The 19248-nt window shown below is 33.7% G+C and overlaps 1 protein-coding gene across 2 annotated transcripts; it reads left to right on the top strand.

Annotated features, from left to right (window-relative positions):
* The first annotated feature begins 11326 nt into the window (after positions 1 to 11326).
* On the top strand, positions 11327 to 18863 carry LINC4 (crowded nuclei-like protein). Of its 2 annotated transcripts, XM_039025802.2 has the most exons (9): positions 11327 to 11995; positions 13140 to 13349; positions 13429 to 13682; positions 14420 to 14690; positions 14789 to 14872; positions 15066 to 16948; positions 17104 to 17308; positions 17388 to 17457; positions 18317 to 18863. In XM_039025802.2, the coding sequence occupies exons 1-8, from the start codon at positions 11795 to 11797 to the stop codon at positions 17391 to 17393; spliced, it is 3114 nt and encodes a 1037-aa protein (XP_038881730.1). In that variant the 5' UTR covers positions 11327 to 11794; the 3' UTR covers positions 17394 to 17457; positions 18317 to 18863. The 2 variants fall into 2 exon arrangements, with proteins under 2 accessions (XP_038881730.1, XP_038881729.1); XM_039025801.2 differs by lacking the exon at positions 17388 to 17457.
* Positions 18864 to 19248: the final 385 nt, after the last annotated feature.

Here is a 19248-nt window from a genome sequence, read left to right as displayed (position 1 = left end):
TAGTCACATACAATCAAATTAGAAATTACAACATAAAGTCAATTGTAAAATACAACCAAATTACAATAAAACATAAAGTCAATTGTCAAATACAACCAAATTACAATAAAATCAAATGATAAATGCGTAATTGATAAGTGAAAACTTTACAAAATCTGGAAGGTCTTGAATCTCTTTTTTATTGTCCATAACCGCTCTGAATCCTATATATTTAAGATTATGAAGAGAAAGACAATCTCATTAAGATTTTAAACTAACAAGTTACAATTACAAAATACAAATGAATAAAGTTTAAAGTTAAACAATTGACTAAATACCTTCTTCAAATAATGAAGCTTTTTCCATGTCATGTTGATCTTCAAGATCTATTGTACCAGAATTTAGCCAATTTTGAGTACAAATGAGAGCCTCCATTATTTTTGGAGCCAATGAACAACGTGATGAATCAACAACACATCTTCCTGTACTAAAAGTCGACTTAGACGCTACAGTAGATACTGGAATTGCTAAAATATCTCTAGCCATACGACTAAGAACCTCAAACTGATGATTGTTCATCTTCCACCATTGAAGTATGTCAAAATCACATTCATTCTTAACATTGGCTTCCAATAAATAAATATTAATCTCTGACCCTTGTTTGAAAGGTGTAGTCTCATCGCCTACAAAATCAATAACAATTGTATCACAGACAAAGTCTTCACCCACTTTTCAGTTGGATCACAATTAATCATGGTCTCCGAGGCTGAGACAATTGGTGTATTAGTAGTAGTACTCGCACTCGTACTCCCACTTTGAGTAGTACTGTACTCATGAAGAGACGTCTACAATATTGCTCCACTACATTTCCCATAGATTTGGAAACGTCTAGCCTAAAAAAAAAATTTAAGGCAAAAAGATACAAACCTTCACTTTTTTCGAGGATCTAGCACAATAGCAACATACAACAATAAATTATTTTTTTTCATTGTTCCCCCAATACTTCTCAAATTTGGCCTTCATGTTATTGGTCATTCCAACTAGCATTGCATTTGCCCTACCAACATTCAAACGTATACAATTTTAAACCACTGTAATCTGATGAAAAACCATATTCGAAGTGGTGCACAAAGACCCTGAAATTTTCAACGTCACATCATAAAAGACCTTTAAAAACCTAATCAACATCTTATAATTTGTCCAATCTTCTTTATTTTGTGACAAATCATGTCTATAAGAAGTATCTTCATCTTCTATTCTATCAAAAGTCTTTTCAAACATCACAGCTGCCTCATGTTGGGTTTCATGTCCTAAGACTCGTGGTTTGTAAATAATAGAACTTATTCTGAATATTCAATAAGTTTTTATTGAATATATGTTTTTCTTATTAGAAATCCAATAAACCTAAAAAGTCCATTGACTACTACATGAGTACTTGAACTTAGGAGACATAAAAGTTGATCAGGTTCGAGTAAATAGTCAAAATAATCTATAGTATATGAATAAGTTTGGGTGCCTTATTCTGGTAACACTATTGGATACGGCCTACTCTATAGTTGTTACAAAGAGTTGAAAAGTGCTACAAACGAAGTAATCCTAATTCATACATGTTATGACATAAGGAGTGGAGGCGTCATGTGCAAAAGGGTTTGTACTAGATTGGACCACGAAATTAGTCACTCTTACTTTACGAAGTTGTTTACTGTTTAAGACTAACTTTTTCAAAGCGATGACCTAGGTAACTTGACCTCGATCTTAAACTAACTATGAACTTTTGTTTATTCGGGATTATCCTTATATTTGCATAGGTGAGGGTTGACTCAACAACGCTGACTCAATAGCCTCCTATTTCAGGGGTAAGACCAGATAGATAACTAGGGACATAGGGTGTAAGAAGAAATTCACTCCTACCGACTATTAGGGATAGTAGAGAGGTTGTTCTCTTAAGTTATGATACTGGGTCTTGAACAAGGGGCCTCACCCTCTCATTGGTCCGAGAGAGACTCGTTTTGTTGATTGGATCACAAATCAATTATTCATTAGAGGATCAATGTGACTTGAGGAACAGGAGGTAATCTCTAGGGTAAAACAGAGACTTGACCCAGCCATTATTACGACAACCTGTGAAGGGTTAACTTACTATCATGGTTATATCGAGTGGACATAATATATCTACAGTGAGAGAAGTTCAACTATGGGCTTTAGTGGAGTGACCCATTAATTAATGAATAGGGGTTAATTCGGTCTAATGAGTTTAGCCAATTAATCTCGGATCGTTGGAACCCATGATCTGTAGGTCCGTGAGGTTCTCTTACTAGCTCGTAAATGAATTAGCTTTAAAGTAGCGTGATAAGTTAATTTGAAACGTTCAAATTAGAATTAAAGAAATTAGTAATTATATGAGATATAATTACACATTTAATGTTAAGAATTAAACGGAATTGAAGAATTAATCTTTAAAAATGATTTAAATATTTGAATGTGGAATTGTGTAAAATTAATTTAATATTTGTTATTAAATTAATTGGAGTTATTTAAATTGTTTAAATAACTATTTATTGATTTTATTAAGAAAATTACTTTTTGTAAAATTCATAATATTTTCAATTTTAGAAAGAAAAAAAAAATTGTTCTTTGAAATTAATTAAAAATTGAAATCCATTACTTTAGGCTAAACCCATTACTTTAGCCTAAAATTGAAAAATATTTAAGAAAAACACAAAAATAGAAAGTTGGATTTTTCCGTTATATCTTCATAGTTACTCACACAAAACCCATTACTTTAGGCTTCAATTACTCCAAGCATGAGCTGCATCTCATGCAACCATCTTCTTTGCATGATTGCGCGCAATATATTGAGAAGATTGGAGTGAATTTGAGACATGCAATCTGTAGAATTTTTTTTCTAAAAAATTCGTTGTGAAGAAGGCGTTCTTCAAATGGGTTGCTGCTGTGAGTTTTTCTCCAAACTCCCTTCATTCAATCTTATTTTGAGTCCCACAACTCAATCTAGAGCTCCAAGAGAATAGTGGGGAAGTTCTTGAGGTGGTCTACAACGAGATTTGGAGAAATCTGCACCTGGAAATTTTGATTTCCACAGTTCTACAAAGGTATGACTTGAAACTCATTTGTTTCTGCAAGAGCATGTTTTAGTTTCTACCAAAATTAATGAATTAGAGTGTTTAATGATCCTTGGTTCTTCCACTGTTTGCTAATACAAATCAAATATCTAGAATTTCATATAGTGGGAACATCAAATAACACATAACTCTTACAAGATTTTTTTTTTTTCAATTTCAATGCACTTTTTAAATTTAAAAAAAACGTGCAGGAGAAGATCTTATAAATGGTACAACATATCGAATCTTTTAAATGCAATCATTATGTTCCTTAAAAGTATGACATACTATGAGATTTAATATATGAGCAACACAACGAACATGCAGGAATTCTCCACCAAACAATAATCCCTTATTGAATCTTTTCAGTAGATAAGCAATAGCAGTGTCATTCGAACTTGCATTATCAATCTTGAAAGTCATTACCCTTTCAATGCCTCAGTCCTCCAAATTCTTTTCAATGGTTTTACCAATAGTAGCACCTTTATGATTCTCAATTGGACAAAAACTAAGTATCCTTTTACATAATCTCCAATCAGAATCTATGAAATGGGCAGTTAGTAGCATGTAATTTATATTTTGTCTCGATATCTAACAATCTGTAGTGAGAGAAACTTTATACTTCCTGTTCACAAACATGTCTTTCAAACGCCTTTTCTCATTAACATACAACTTAAGCACATCTTTAGCCACAATAAACCAAGACGGAACAATAAATATAGGTTGACTTGCACATGTTAATCTATCAAGAAATTTCTTAAATCATTTATCCTCCACAAATTTAAATGGCAATTTGTCAACAATTATCATTTCAACCAACGATTCCCGAAAACTCTCTATACTGTATGACTCACATACAAGTTGTGACGTATTATCCCCAACATTGTTTTTGCCTTTAGTTTTGAAAGCTAATGTCATTTGGGTTGGATCTCTCATTTTCTGGTAAGGGTATTTTTTACAATTTTCCAAATGATTCTTCATAGTCCCAGTACCATTACATTTAGAATGACATGCATAGACAATTCCACAGTACTTACATTGAGCATGAAGGTCTTTAAATCACCTTTTAGCCTCTCAAAATGATCCCAAACCATGGATTTTTTTCACAACCTTCCTTATTTTTGGTGGATTTGGAATATTTGATGTCTCATTTGCTGAATCAAATTCAATGATATTTGTATTGACATATGTTTCTACATTTCATTCATTTTTTGAAGCATCAGTTGCAGTTCCATAGAACTCCATGTCCATTGAATCCATGTAGCTGAACCACACCATGTTAGACGTCGGTTAAACAACTAACAAAAACTCAAAGTATTTCAGCTTTACAAAAACTCAAGTCTCAAAGTATTTACAAAAACTCAGATACTCAAAGTATCTACACTGCCTTCATATACTTTGATAACTCAAAATTAATCTCAGCAAGATTGTTAAGTTCATGCACATTAAGGATGGCCTGGACAATAGTTTTAAAAAACTAATTTCCATTTTTTGTTTTCAAAGTACTAGATTATGACATTGACCACTGTGTACAATACATTACAATCACTACACACACATCCATAATTTTACATATAATGGGGAAGCATTGAAATTGAAACTACTAGAATGGAAGATACGGATCTGTAGAATCGGCGACGACTGAAATGGAAGGAAGAACGAAGAAGAACGACGACTCAATGGAATGGAAGATACAGCTGAAATTGAAACGGCCGAAATGGAAGGCGATCGACGGCGGCTGGAACGAAGAAGAAGGAAGAAGAACGACGACTGGAACGGATTTGATGGCTGTCGACTGGAATGAAAAAGACGGCTGGAATGAAGAAGACGGTAGGCTACTCAATGAACGAAGAAGAAGATTGTTAACCCTAATTTTTTAAAATGGCATTTTAGATTATATATTTTTTAAATAATAAATCAGTCAAGTCGGGTCGAGACTCAACCTATAACTCGCCTCGACCGCCGCTGGATTCGTGTAACACCCCGAATTTTTATTATTTATATAATTTTAGTAATTTGTATTAATTGATGACATTTTTGGAATTTTTGGACTTAAGTGTAATTGCGGGATTTAACTATTGACGTTGAAATTATTCAATTTGAAAATTAATGGATTGACGTTGAAATTATTCAATTTGGAAATTAATGGATTGACATTTAAATTATTCAATTTGAAAATTAATGGATTGACGTTGAAATTATTCTATTTAAAAATTAATGGCAGGAATTAATTTCATTTTGGAAGGGGGTTATATCACGCAGATTTAGTTTTAAATTAATGTCAAGAATCAATTTCATTTTGGAAGGGGGTTATGTCACACAAATTTAATTTGAAATTAATGTCAAGAATTAATTTCATTGTGGAAGGAGGTAAGTTAAATTCTTTGTGAATTGAAAATTTTACGGGAGAAAAGGATTAAAAGTTGGAAGCAGGGTCTGATTGAAGGAAGATTATGGAGATTAGAATCTTGAGAGTGGTTCTTGCTCAGGCTTCGTTGGGGAATTGAATTCAAAGATTTATTATTGAAGACTTGTTGATTGGATCGATATCTGAATTTAGTATCGAGGTAAGTTATCTCACTACTGGAACTGCACTAGTGCCAGGCAATTATAATCATGATTTATTGAGGATATATTGATAGTTTGATGTTTATGTATGTCTTGCTGACATGAGGGTTTAAAAGACTAGTTGCGCATAGAGATGTTTGAATACTAGTATGATTTGAGTATATTATTGTTATTGGAGATCCTGCTGAATCTGAGGATGATGAGATGCATACATATGTTATAGAGCTATGATGAAGAAATTCACATGAGTGTTAAAGAACCATGATTTTGAGATGTATATGTATGTTATGAGACTAGGATGATAAGAGGTATATGTACGTTGTAGAATCATGATGATGAGATATATATGTATGTTATAGAACCATGTTGTGATACTTGTGATATTGAGATTGTGATAGTGTCCTCACTGATTAGTTAGATATTCACCAGATATTGTGTTCCCTTTGGGATTCACCAGATATTATATTCCCTTTGGGATTCTCCAGATATTGTGTTTCCTTCAGGATTCACCAGATTGTTTTTCCTTCGGGATTCACCGGATATTGTGTTTCCTTCCTTCGGGATTCACCAGATATTGTGTTTCCTTAAGGATTCACCAGATTTTGTTTCTTTCGGGATTCACCATATTGTGTTTCCTTCGGGATTCACCAGATATTGTGTTTCCTTAAGGATTCACCAGATTTTGTTTCTTTCGGGATTCACCATATTGTGTTTCCTTCGGGATTTACCAGATATTGTGTTTCTTTCGGGATTCACCAGGGGTTTTGTTTCCATGAGGATTCACCGAGGGTTGTGTTTCCTTCGATATTCACCAGGGGTTGTGTTTCCTTCGAGGTTCACCAGAGATAGTGGACATACTTAACTATCATAGGATAGAAATTTCATGTATGTATGTATCCCATGAGGACTAGAGAAGTTTATATGTTCCACCAGAGGTAGGTATCTAGAGGACATAGATGCCTAGCCTGACCCTAGTGGTGGGGTTACTTACTGAGTGTTTAATACTCATTCTTTCTCATGTTGTTGTTTTAGGAAAGGTAGAGATGCACCGGCGATTGTTAAGAGAAATCCATGAGCCACTGGAACCAATTTTATGCTTCTGCTCATGAGATTTAGATTTCTTTTCATGTTTTTCTTAACTTTCAGTTTTCATGTTTGAAACTTACTATTAAGAATTGTTTTCAGACTTATTTATTATCATTTATGATTTATGGGTACCCTATTGTTGTTTTTAATATTTGAATGTAATGAAGGACTTTTGAACATACCTTATTTATTTAACATTTATTTCACCATAAAAGGGTGTCATTTTAAGTTCCATGCATGCATGTATTTAATAACGGCCTAACTTAAGTCCTAGGGGGTCAGGTCGTTACTATTCGATTCGAAAAATCGAAAACTGACACCGACTGCTCTGCGTAGATTTCCGATCGTCTGACTCCATTTCGGCTAGTTTGGATTGGTCGTGTCATTTTTCGGTCTAGCATGCTCACCCCTAGCCTTATCCATCTACGATAGACCGTTTAGGTTATTATTTAAACAAGATCTACTTGTATGTTTCTACATACTTGTTTAAATTGCATGAAATAATCTCTGATCTTAGTTTATTGGATTGAGTATATGCTTATAAAATAACACTAATTTTATTAACAAAAATATGTTTATATACAATTTACAAACTATAAGATTACAAGGAGATTTAGGACACCAATCCCAACCGTATTGACACAAGGCGATCTATAACTGATTTTTGTGTCTTCTTGGGGAACTCCCTTGGGACCTGGAATTCTAAGAAACAACAGATAGTATCTCGTTCATCAGCTGAAGCTGAATACCAAGCATTAGTAGTCGCAAGTTGTGAGATCATTTGGCTCAAAAGTCTCCTTACTGAAATGCATATCACTTTACCATCACTAGCTCTTATTTTCTATGATAATCAGGCAGGCGTTTACATTGCAACCAATTCTATGTTCCATGAAAGAACAAAACATATAGAACCAGACTGCCATTTGTCCAAGATCAAGTAGCCAATGGGTCCATTAAACTATTGTCAGTACATTCCCGTGATAAGTTGGTTGATGTGTTCACAAAGCCTTTATCTGTAGCTTCATTCTTACCGTTGCTTGACAAGATGGGATTACAAGACATTTTTTTGCCCATTTTAAGGGGGAGTATTAGAGGTTATTTGTAAATATACTCTCATGTTGTTAGATAGTTATAAAAATGTAACTGATGTATCTGGGCTGTTAGTTTATTAAGCTAATTTATCCAAACCACGCTTCTCTGTATATATATATGGCCATAACCCTTTTAAATAAAAGTGCGATGACATTTTTTAAATTTTGCTGTTAATAAATTCCACCATAAATCATCTAAGTCTCTTTGGATTGCAATGGAGGAAGAAGAGGAGGGGCCAATATTAGATTTAAAATGCAAGGACTGACAAGAGAAACAACAAATTTTAAAGTTTCATTTGGAAAAATGGAAAAAAAGTTTCAAAATTATAAAAATAGCAAAACAAATTTATATAATAAAAAATACTAATTAGTAAATGACAAAATTATCCTAAAACAACTAAATTAAGTACAAATGAAAATGAAGAGATACACTACAAAAATAAGCTGAATACCCCAAATACACTCTACCTAGACATTCTAGAATCACGAATACATAGTATATAAATATTCCAAAAGCAAAATTAAAAATCACCCAATATGGTCCTTTATGTAAAGGAAGATGACGAGCAGTCGATGGGGGTCATTAGAAACTTATGGATATATACAACAATAAACTTCCTCCAAGGTGAGAAAGAGCAAAGTTGATTTTACTAGTAAAGTTTTTTTATTGACAAGTGAATATGTTAAGGAATTGCAACTTGATGTGATCATTGGAAGTATGATTGTGTATGATAACAAACCACTTGTAGGGAGTCTCATCATCCTCATTCAATGTGACCATTTAAAAAACATGTGTACAAGCGAAAAAAAGGTCGGCAACCTGGTGAGGGTGGTCGTTAAAAGCTAATCAAGATGATGAAATTCAAGAAAGAGTTATTGAACCAACGATCAAAGACATAAGATTGCAAAGGATAAAATGAGATTTTGGGGGCGGCTAAATGAAGAATATGAGATTTAAGGTTTTTTGTTATTTTCTTTTAATAAATAATAATAATTATGATGATGATAATAATAATAATAATAATAATAATAAACTGAAAAATATATATATACACACATGTTTCAAACATTTAAAATTTAATTTCCATTTATATGTTTTTTTTAGGTTGAACAAACCATTTTTACATGTTTGTATATGAAAAATTGAAAACATCGAAAATATAGAGAAAAAAAAGATCAAATTAATTTGATAAAAAAATCAAATTAATTTGATAACAATATATATAAAATAATAAAAAAATACTTGGTTAGTTGGATATAATCAAATTTGATAATAAAAAAATAAATTCAGATATAAATGGGAGAGAAAAAATTAAAAGAAATCGATAAGTAGTTCGATAAAATCTAATTTGATAAAAAAAAATATAAATTCAAATATAATTCGGGGAGAAGAATAAGGAAGGGAGTTCGTTTATTTACAATGTAATTTATAATTTCGTTTTCATAAAGCTTCAACATATTTATAATTTCATCAACCACAAAAACCTATGAAAAAGCCTAACTCGTTCGTTGTAGAGGCATAGTAAAAACAATAAGATTGCAAAAGTGAATACTTATTTGTTTGTCAAAAAGCCAAATTAATGATATAATAATATAATAAGATGATAATATGTATAAAATATTCCGTAAAATCCTAATTAAAATAAAAAAATTAATTCAAATTTAGAATAATAAAACATGAATAAAATAATATAAAGATATATCATAAATTAAAATCCAAATAGTGATAAATAAATTAAATATTGCTTAATTCTTACTATTTTCGAAAAGTGGTTAAATCAAAACAAATAGCTAATTTGAATGGGAGAAAAATGAGGATGATATTAATTTATTTTAAATCAATTTAGTTATCAAAATCTAATTTCTATATTAAAAATAAATTTAAATTTCAAAAGAGAGAAAAATGAGGAAGAGATTGATTTATTTTAAATCAAATCATAATGGTAAAGTTACAGCAAAAACAATCGTTTGTTAAAGAAATCACACAAGAATGATGAAACATTTGTGTAAGTAACAAAAGTTATGGAGATGTAGGGATCAACAATCCAACTTATTATTGTAAAATTAATGCATGACCACTTTTTAGGAAGTGATATTTCTTAAAAATGTGAGAAATATAAGTTAATTCATTAAAAATGTATGTATACAATTATGAAAAATAATCTAAAGATTTGATTAAAGTATATGGATAAAAGAAGTTTTAATAATATATGGATATTTCAAATATAAATTTGATAGAAAAATTTGGATATTTTATAAGATGAGATAAATTCGAAAAATAATTAAATAGAATCTCAAATAATAATAAAATATAGAGATTATGTTAACTGAGTAAAATTAGGATGACATTTGTCTTTGACAAATATTAACAATTAACTTGTATATATATGTCGGCCCTGTTTTCTATTTCAAAATTACCTGGTATTTCTTGAAACCTTAAATTCCGTCATACACTTCAATTTTCTAAAATACAATGGGGGCTAAATATTCGGTTTCTTTTCTTTATTAAAAAAGAAATATATATATATATATATATATATATATATATCTTCCAACTGTTTTTCAAACGGGAAGTGGATTGATTGGCCCGCGCAGTGCCCACTATGGGTTGATGCTCCTAAGTCCCACGGATCTGTATGAAATGGTCTAGAGTTGAACCGTAAGGTCAAAGGCTACCAAGGCCCGTTCTACGGCCTTTGGGTTCGGATGGATTGGGCTTAAATTGGGCCCGGGATAGCAGTGGATACGAGGCAAATACAGATCCGGAATACCCAATTGCATCTCTCTACAAATATTCACAAAAACAGTAGGTTTTAAATATTATTTTGCTTTTGGTTGATTTAGGCCCTTCTACTCTCAATTTTTTTAATTTTTATCTTCATATTTTCAAACCTAGTCACTGTAGTTTCAAAATATCCATTTTAAAATGATAATTATTGTGTATAAAATTTGTGGTAAAATTTCGTAGATAAGGATCAAAATGGTCATTATATAAACAAAATACAAGAACCACAACAAGTGTTTGGGAAGTACAGAAAAAGTAAAATAAATAGAATCGAAAGTACGTGATGAAAATAAAATTTGAACAAAACAATAATACCCAAAAGAAAGAAGCTTTCATTGGAATAAAAGAAACTTCAGCACTTGAAATTGTCTTCATTTTTTTAAATTTAAGACGTCTAATTTATATTTTTAGATGAACAAATTAAAATGGCATGTTCAATAATTTTTTGTTTTCATCAAAATATATAATATATCATACACTGCATTATTTTGGGAAAAAAAAGGACAAGAAATTGCCTAATATTGCTCCTAAAATCATGCTAGAAACTTGAAAGGTTGTTAAATGCCCATGAATGATAGAACGGTAAATTCCATAAATGGGCGTTGGGCTTCTCGATAGTTGAAAGATTGGGCCCAACTGTCCATACACGGCCCAAATCAACAGTTTAAAAAGCTAAACAGCAACGTGACGTGGATTTCATTGCGGACTGTCGCACTCAATTTAATTCCTTTCCTTCTGCTACAAAGCGGACTGAGATTTTCACAAATCTTCAATTAATCTTTACCTTATTTTAAATTCTAATAATCAGGCCGTTAATTTGAGAATCAAATGGGAATATAAAAAAAAGAATCGTTAAATGGATTAACAGCAAAACGACGTCGTAGATTTCATCTCCTTCTTGTTGTCCGCTGACTTTGTTTTGACTGTATCGTGTGAATTTTGCTGTGAGCCAACGAGGACTGAGAGAGTAAAAAGTAAAAGCGATTCAGAGCGGAAAGAAAGTAGACCAAGTGGAAGGAACCCGATCATGGTTCCCACTTCAGAGAGGGAGTGAGGAGAGAAAGCAAAAGTAGGTTTCTTCTTCCAAGATCGGTCGTGGCTGAGCGTCGAATTGAGGAGATTTGAGTGTATTAGGGTTTGTTTCCCTTTCCAATTCGGACTCCGAAATGGCGAGTCCGCAGTCGGCCGGAGTTACTTTGAGTTCCGGTAAGGGTTTGTCTCTGACACCTGGTTCTAGGGTTTTGCAAACCCCACTTCCCGATGAAGCTATCTGGAGGCGTCTGAAAGAAGCTGGCTTCGACGAGGAATCCATTAAACGTAGAGATAAAGCTGCGCTTATAGCTTATATTGCTAAACTCGAAGCTGAGGTTTGTCTTCTTCAGTTTTTTGAGATTTACATTTAGTTTATCTACTATCGTTTTTGTCTTAATTACTGATTCTTTGTAATTCTGCTGATGCACTTTAGGTGCATAACGTTTGAATCATTTCTGTCAGTTGTGTAACCGTATTGAAATTAATGATCCATTTTCTTATTAATATTTAGAACCAAAAGTGAAACTTAGACTATCGAAGGGTTAGGTAACCTACCAATTGTGTAACTCCTGTTTTCTTATTATATCTCAATTTCATTTTAAAGAGTATTGTTATTCGAATTTATGATGATATGAGAATTTAGTGTCATGTTGCAATATGACTCCATTTGAAATTTTGGAGCTCAAAATTATGAATTTGATGTAATATCTCCAAAAATTCATTGAGGTGTTCTTTAAGATTCTGTATGAAATTCACGATTGTTTTATTGGTGCCTAACTTGGATTGACTTCTCATTAGCATCGTAAGGTTAACTAATAACTTTCCTTACATTTATTGAACATGAAGTAATATCTCATCGCAGGTAGGGTTCATTTGTTTCGTTCTAGTAGCAGTGTATTAAGAAAGGGTAGAAAAGAGATTCGTACACTTGCAATAATGAATTTAGTAATTTTTAACTTTTTTTTCCCTACTTGAAAAGGATGTAAGAATGACCAATTTGGTCTCTTTTTATGATAGGTGCTCTGAATTTGATTTATATCTAATAGTCATTTGTTTCATGGTTTAATCTAATAAGATAGGGCTCTAATTTGCTTTACTGACTTGTGTCTGCTATCCTAGGGTGGAAATTGCTTTGAACTTTTTAGTTTCTTATAGTTCAACTTTCACACTTTGTAGTGTGCCTGGACCTTTATCATCTCTTTTCTGTCATTGGACTTTCTAACAACAATGAAGGACATTTCTATGGTCAGTGGTGTAGGACTAATGTGTATAATACTATTACTGTTGTTTGTCTTCAATTACCTCAACTCTATACCTTCTTAATATAAAATTCTCCTCGTGAGTAAATATTGTGAAGTTTTGAATTGGTCTTTCTTCTAATGGGCTTGCATCTTAATTGAAAGATCTCTGGTTTTTTTTTTATTGTACTTTTAAATTTTCCATTTTTTCCTACTAAACTAATATACGTATTCTTGTTAGATATTTGATCACCAACACCATATGGGCCTTCTCATACTAGAAAGGAAGGAGTTGGCTTCAGATTACGAGCTGATGAAAAGTAAAGCTGAGTCATCTGAATTAATGTATAGGCGTGACCAAGCTGCCCACTTGTCGGCTTTAACTGAAGCAAAGAAACGGGAGGACAGTTTGAAGAAGGCTATTGGTATCAAGGAAGAGTGTATTGCAAGTGTATGTTTTTGTCTGTAAATGAGTTTTCTTGACCATGCGATGCATTTATCTATGCGTAATTTTCTGCTTTGTAATATAGCTCGAGAAAGCTTTGCATGAAATGCGTCTAGAATCTGCTGAAACAAAGGTTGCAGCTGAGAGTAGATTGGCTGAAGCACGCACTACGATGGAGGATGCTCAGAAGAGATTTATCGAGGCTGAAGCCAAACTACATGCAGCAGAATCTTTACAAGCGGAATCTAACCGGTGTAATCGTGCTGCAGAAAGAAAGCTCCTGGAAGTTGAGGCACGGGAAGATGATCTAAGGAGGCGTATGACACGTTTCAAGTCCGAGTATGCATTCTGCTCTCGTTTATTTTATTCTTTCATCATATTTGATGTGATTTCTCGTATTCATTTTTTTAAAAATATGATTTGGTTCTCCTCTCTGTAAGTGACACTGTGACCTATCACTTATCATTATGAACTTCAACCTTTGATTCTTCGCCTGTTTTCAACTTAAGAGTGACAATTTTTGAGACAAGACCAATGATGATGATTTTTGATGATCACCCCCCACCCCCCACCCCCCACCCACAAAAAAAAAATCCCCCAACACAGAGAGTTAGAATGGGTAACATACAGAGTGTAATTTCAAAAAGAAAATTAGGGAACACCATATGAACAATAAAACGTAGAAATCTCAAAGGCTTCATCCAAATAGCATTTGTTGTCATTGAAGATTGAATTTATTTCAGGCCATAACCTTTAATTACGCTGATTCAAAGAACTTGTTGCTGGTCTTTTCTTTACCCCTAATCTGATTGACTAGGTGACCTGAAAGTTACAACATAGTAGCTTCATTATCAACTGTAGATCCACAACATTAATTTCTCATGAAATGGAAAGATAAAAAATATTGACAAGTCGTAGTAGCTCGCACAAACAATATGGACCATCAGTTGTGACAATAACTTCTTCACTTTTGCTATGGTGGATGAATAGTTGTTATACTTTTTCGGAAACTTCTTCTGTTCTTAGATTTATAAACATTATAGAAATTAATAGAAATATATACTCTCTTTTTTCAGTTGTGATAAGAAAGGGGAGGAGATTGTGCTTGAGAGGCAATCTTTAAGTGACAGACAGAAAGCATTGCAGCAGGAACATGAGAGATTACTTGATGGACAAGCTTTGCTTAATCAGCGGGAGGAATATATATTAAGTAAGACTCAAGAGCTAAATCGATTTGAAAAAGAGTTGGAGGAGTCGAGAGCTAACATTGAGAATGAGCGCAGAGCAATTCATGATGAGAAGTCCAAGTTGCAACTTTCAGAAGCGTCTTTATCTAAGAGAGAAGATGTTAGTTTTTTTCTCTTTATTTTGGATAGGATATTATCCCGTGAATAATTTTTTGTTTTTTCCTGAAAATATAATTGGTTCATCTTCTGGGTTTTCAGGCTGTCAATAGAATGAAAATCTTGCTGAACAGGAGAGAGCAAGAGCTACTTGTTTTACAGGAAAAAATTGCAACAAAGGAATCTGTGAGTTTCTCTGACCTATTCTTGAGCTATACTTTTGCAACATTATGGTTCATCTTATTATTTTACGCGCACCTTAAGGAATGTGGTTGAAATTTTTTCCCTCCTGGATTGCACCCTATTCCATCCTAAGTAAACTGACCTACTTTTTGAAGCATTCGTTACATTCTAATTCTTCTCTGATTGAGTTCTGCAGAATGAAATTCAAAAAGTTGTTGCAAACCATGAAAGTACTTTGAGAACAAAGATATCAGACTTTGATGCTGAGCTGCAAGTTAAGCAGAAAGCAGTTGAAGATGAAATTGATGGCAAAAGACGTGCTTGGGAGTTGAGAGAGATGGACCTTAAACAGCGGGATGAGCAACTTTTGGAAAAGGAACATGACTTGGAGGTTCAATCTAGATCATTGGTAACAAAGGAGAAGGAGGTAGATGAATTATCCAAGTTTCTTGAGGAGAAAGAGAAGAAACTGAGGGCTCTTGAACAGGAGCTTGAACTTAATAAAGTACTCCTGCAAAAAGAGAAAGATGAGTGCTCTAAAATGAAGCTAGAGCTCCAGTGCTCCCTTGATTCTCTTGAAGACAGAAGGAAACAAGTTGATTGTGCAAAGGACAAGCTTGAAGCCTTTAGGAGTGAAACAAATGAATTATCTCTACTAGAGATGAAACTTAAAGAAGAACTTGATTCAGTTCGAGTTCAGAAATTGGAATTGATGGATGAGGCAGATAAATTGATGGTCGAGAAGGCCAAATTTGAAGCTGAGTGGGAGATGATTGATGAAAAAAGAGAGGAGCTGCGCAAAGAAGCTGAAATTCTAGCTGCAGAGCGGTTAGCTGTGTCCAAGTTTATCAAAGATGAACGTGATAGCCTTAGATTGGAGAGGGATGTAATGCGAGAACAATTCAAGAATGATATGGAGACACTTTCTCGTGAGCGTGAGGAATTCTTGAACAAGATGACATGTGAACGGTCTGAGTGGTTGAATAAAATGCAGCAAGAACGTAAAGATTTGCTAATGGATGTTGAGGCACAGAAGAAGGAGCTTGAGAATTGCCTTGAGCAGAGGCGTGAAGAATTAGAAAGCCAGTTGAGGGAAAAACTGAAAAACTTTGAGCAAGAAAAGAAGAATGAACTGGAGAAAATTAGCTTCCTTAAAGACAAAGCAACTAAGGATTTGGGAGAGGTTGCATTAGAAACAAAAAAACTCGAAACTGAGAGAATGGAAATTACTTTAGATCGTGAAAGAAGAAACAAAGAATGGACTGAACTGAACAATTCCATCGAGGAACTCAAGGTTCAAAGGGAGAAACTAGAAAAACAGAGAGAGTTATTGCATGCTGACAGGGAGGAAATTGTTGCGGAAATTGAACGCCTGAAGAAGTTCGAGAATCTGAAAGTTGCTTTGGATAATATGGCTGTGGCTGAGATGAACCAATCTGATTTAGAACCTGCTCAGCCAATAAGTTCTCCAGGAAGGCATCTGAAGCAACGGGCACTTGTTAGAGATGCTGATTTGAATTCACAGCACCAGATAGATACTCAAAAGATTACTAATGGCTTTGACTCCCCATCTATGCTCAAATTAGATGGTGATTCACCTCCTACTTCTCGTTTCTCGTGGATTAAACGTTGCTCTGAGTTGATATTCAAACAATCTCCGGAGAGAGAGAGGCCATTTACAAAGTATCCTGTTAAGAATCTGATCAGTCAGGCTGACAAATCCAGCTCAATTTCTGGACAACTCTTTCAGTCTCAGGATTTTGAAATGGATGGGGGTAATGGGAAGTCTCAAAGAACTTTTGCTGAAAGGCAGGATGTGAAATATGCTATTGCAGAACCAAAAGTAATTGTTGAAGTACCCCCAGCAGGCAAGGACATGAATGGAGTACCTATTCCGGAACCTGAGGTTGTAGATGATGTTACATTGTCTGATCATAGGGTTTTGGCTGGAAGGAAAAGGAGAGCTACCAACATCACTCATCCCGATTCTGTAGGACAACCGGAGTTAGAAATTAACAATAAGAAACAGAGACAAGAAGAAATTTCTGCGGACCCTATGGAAGATGATTCTAGTTGCCCGTACGTCTTTTTTGTCTTGTCAAATAAAATTCATTCATTTTCTATTGATCTTTAGTTCTCACTCTTCCTACAATGTCTCAGTACCTAGTTCATCTAATGGTTTTTGGATTAACAAAGTTTTATAACTGATTTTAAAGCGATTAATTTGATTTCAGTGAAGAAGCAACACAAATGAATGTGCCTGAGGATTCCAAGGCATTTGTATCATCCACAGAAAACCAAGAAAGTGCCAAAGAGGCTGAAGTTGTTGTTGTAAGTACAGACATTAACATCATTGAAGTTACAACTTATAAACAGAAGAACTCTGACATATCTTCTGACCAAGATACGTTGAACCATCAGGAAACTCTTTCAGAAAAGGTATGCTGCTTATTATGAAATTCTTTATTCAAATGCAATTTGAGCATTCTAAATTTATGGATGGTATATTACCCTGCAGTATTGAAATCCATGGAATGGTTCAGAATGTACGCTTAGGAAATGTTGAACAAGCTGCTATTTGCTGTTAGGTATATGTTATTTTGATATGAAGTTGAAATTATTCATAAATAATTTTTTAAATTTATTTGGCATGGATGGAGTCTAAAGTCATTCCTATAATAGGCCTAATAGAGGTAATCACGGAATGAAAAGGCATCATGTGCTTGAATTATGTTACCGTATTTCTCTTTGTTTATTTAATTTTCTTTTTTTAGAACTACCTTATTTCTCAATTCTGACAAGGTAATTTAATTGGGGGGAAAATTATTTTTTTAGTAAGTTGGCAGTTATTTGGTTTGTCTATTGGGTAGGAGGGTATCACCGTAACTGGAGTGACCTAACTCTTGAAATCCCAAGAACTTGGCTGTAATATTCTGGTTTCTTATATTCGTATCATCTGGTATCAAAGTGGAACAAACTGGAATGATTGGAAAAAAGTTCGAAGGAAAGGTAAAATCGATCAAAGGGAGAGTGGGTGGTGCTTTCAGGAAAAGTACAGAATGGCATGCAATGGTGATTGGACCCAATGTTAAAACAATAGTTGCTGCTGAAGAGTTTGGAGCCTTCTCCACCTAAAACGGAGGACTCAGCTGAGATGCTAGAAACGATGGTGAGGGGAAGGGAAGAGGGAAAGGAAGAGAAGAGGTGAGCGGAGTTGTAATTTGAAAGGAGGAGGAGTTGGGAGCAGAAGGTTTGTTCCAGAGATGGTTGAATTTTTATTTTTGGCTTCTTGCTGATATATTCAAACATTTATGCTTGCTGGGGACTCTCTCTTGTTATTGTTATTCTGTTTACAATTTTCTAGTTTTCTTTGCATCTTTCCAGTTTTCTGTGAATGAGCCGTATATCAACCTCATGCCATAATACGCTATTTTCTTTTTTATTTAGGAATTACACCTCCGCGAGAGTTATAGAATGTGCAGAGAGAGCCCGAAGGAGGAAGGGAAAGAAAAATCATTCACATGTTGAGAAAGGAATTTGTAAAGCAATGGTCTGAGAATATATCTGTTTCTATTGTTTGCCTTGGTCTTCTTGTGGCGATGAATCAAACTAATTTTTGGCAGAGCGCTTGTGGAAGTGTCGTGGCTCCACCCCCTTCTAATGCATAGGTATAGAGTGGCTTTATTTTCTAGCATGTTAATATTCTTAATTGCTACGAATTAAGATGTCAATAGATAGTTTGATAGTAGAAAGGGCTTTTAGTAACAACATTTATGTTAGTATCCATGCCTTGAAGTGGGGGTTGGACTTTGGGTGGTGTGTATATGATTCTTTTGTTGACTGTGTTTAAGGAATGGGTTTGTATTTTCTTTAAAAGGATGCACTTTGAATATTTTATTTAAAACTTGATAAGTATGTAACCGCATATTTAGTATGCACTTTAATCTCTCATATTAAAAGTATAGTTAATACAAAATTGAACTTAAAAGTAAAATTGATTTTGGCTACTTGCAAATGGTGTCGGGGTGGGGGTAAGAAGTTCTAGTTTGTCAGGCATTGGCAACTACTTGAAAATGGTGTCATTTTCAATGGTGTGATGTCTACACGTCAAAGTAAAATTGATTTTGGCTACCATTTGTTGCCTTCAATAGTGTGAGGCAGAGTTGGCCAAAGAGAATGTAATTTTTTTTTATAATTCATTAATTATACATATTACATCATATTATATGTACTTCTACCCATAATTTGTCTTTAGATTTCCATTACTATTTTATTAAACAAAACCATTGTTCAGAAGAACTGTGACTATTTCAACTGTCAAGTGCCTCTCTTCGAATTTCTTAAAAAAAAAAAAAAAAAAAAAGAAATAATATCTTTTT

The sequence above is a fragment of the Benincasa hispida genome, chromosome 3 (assembly GCF_027475165.1).
Source record: "Benincasa hispida cultivar pf3 chromosome 3, pf3_genome.v1.1, whole genome shotgun sequence".
Classification (NCBI taxonomy): Eukaryota; Viridiplantae; Streptophyta; class Magnoliopsida; order Cucurbitales; family Cucurbitaceae; genus Benincasa; species Benincasa hispida.
This window is presented reverse-complemented; position numbering and strand designations above follow the sequence as displayed.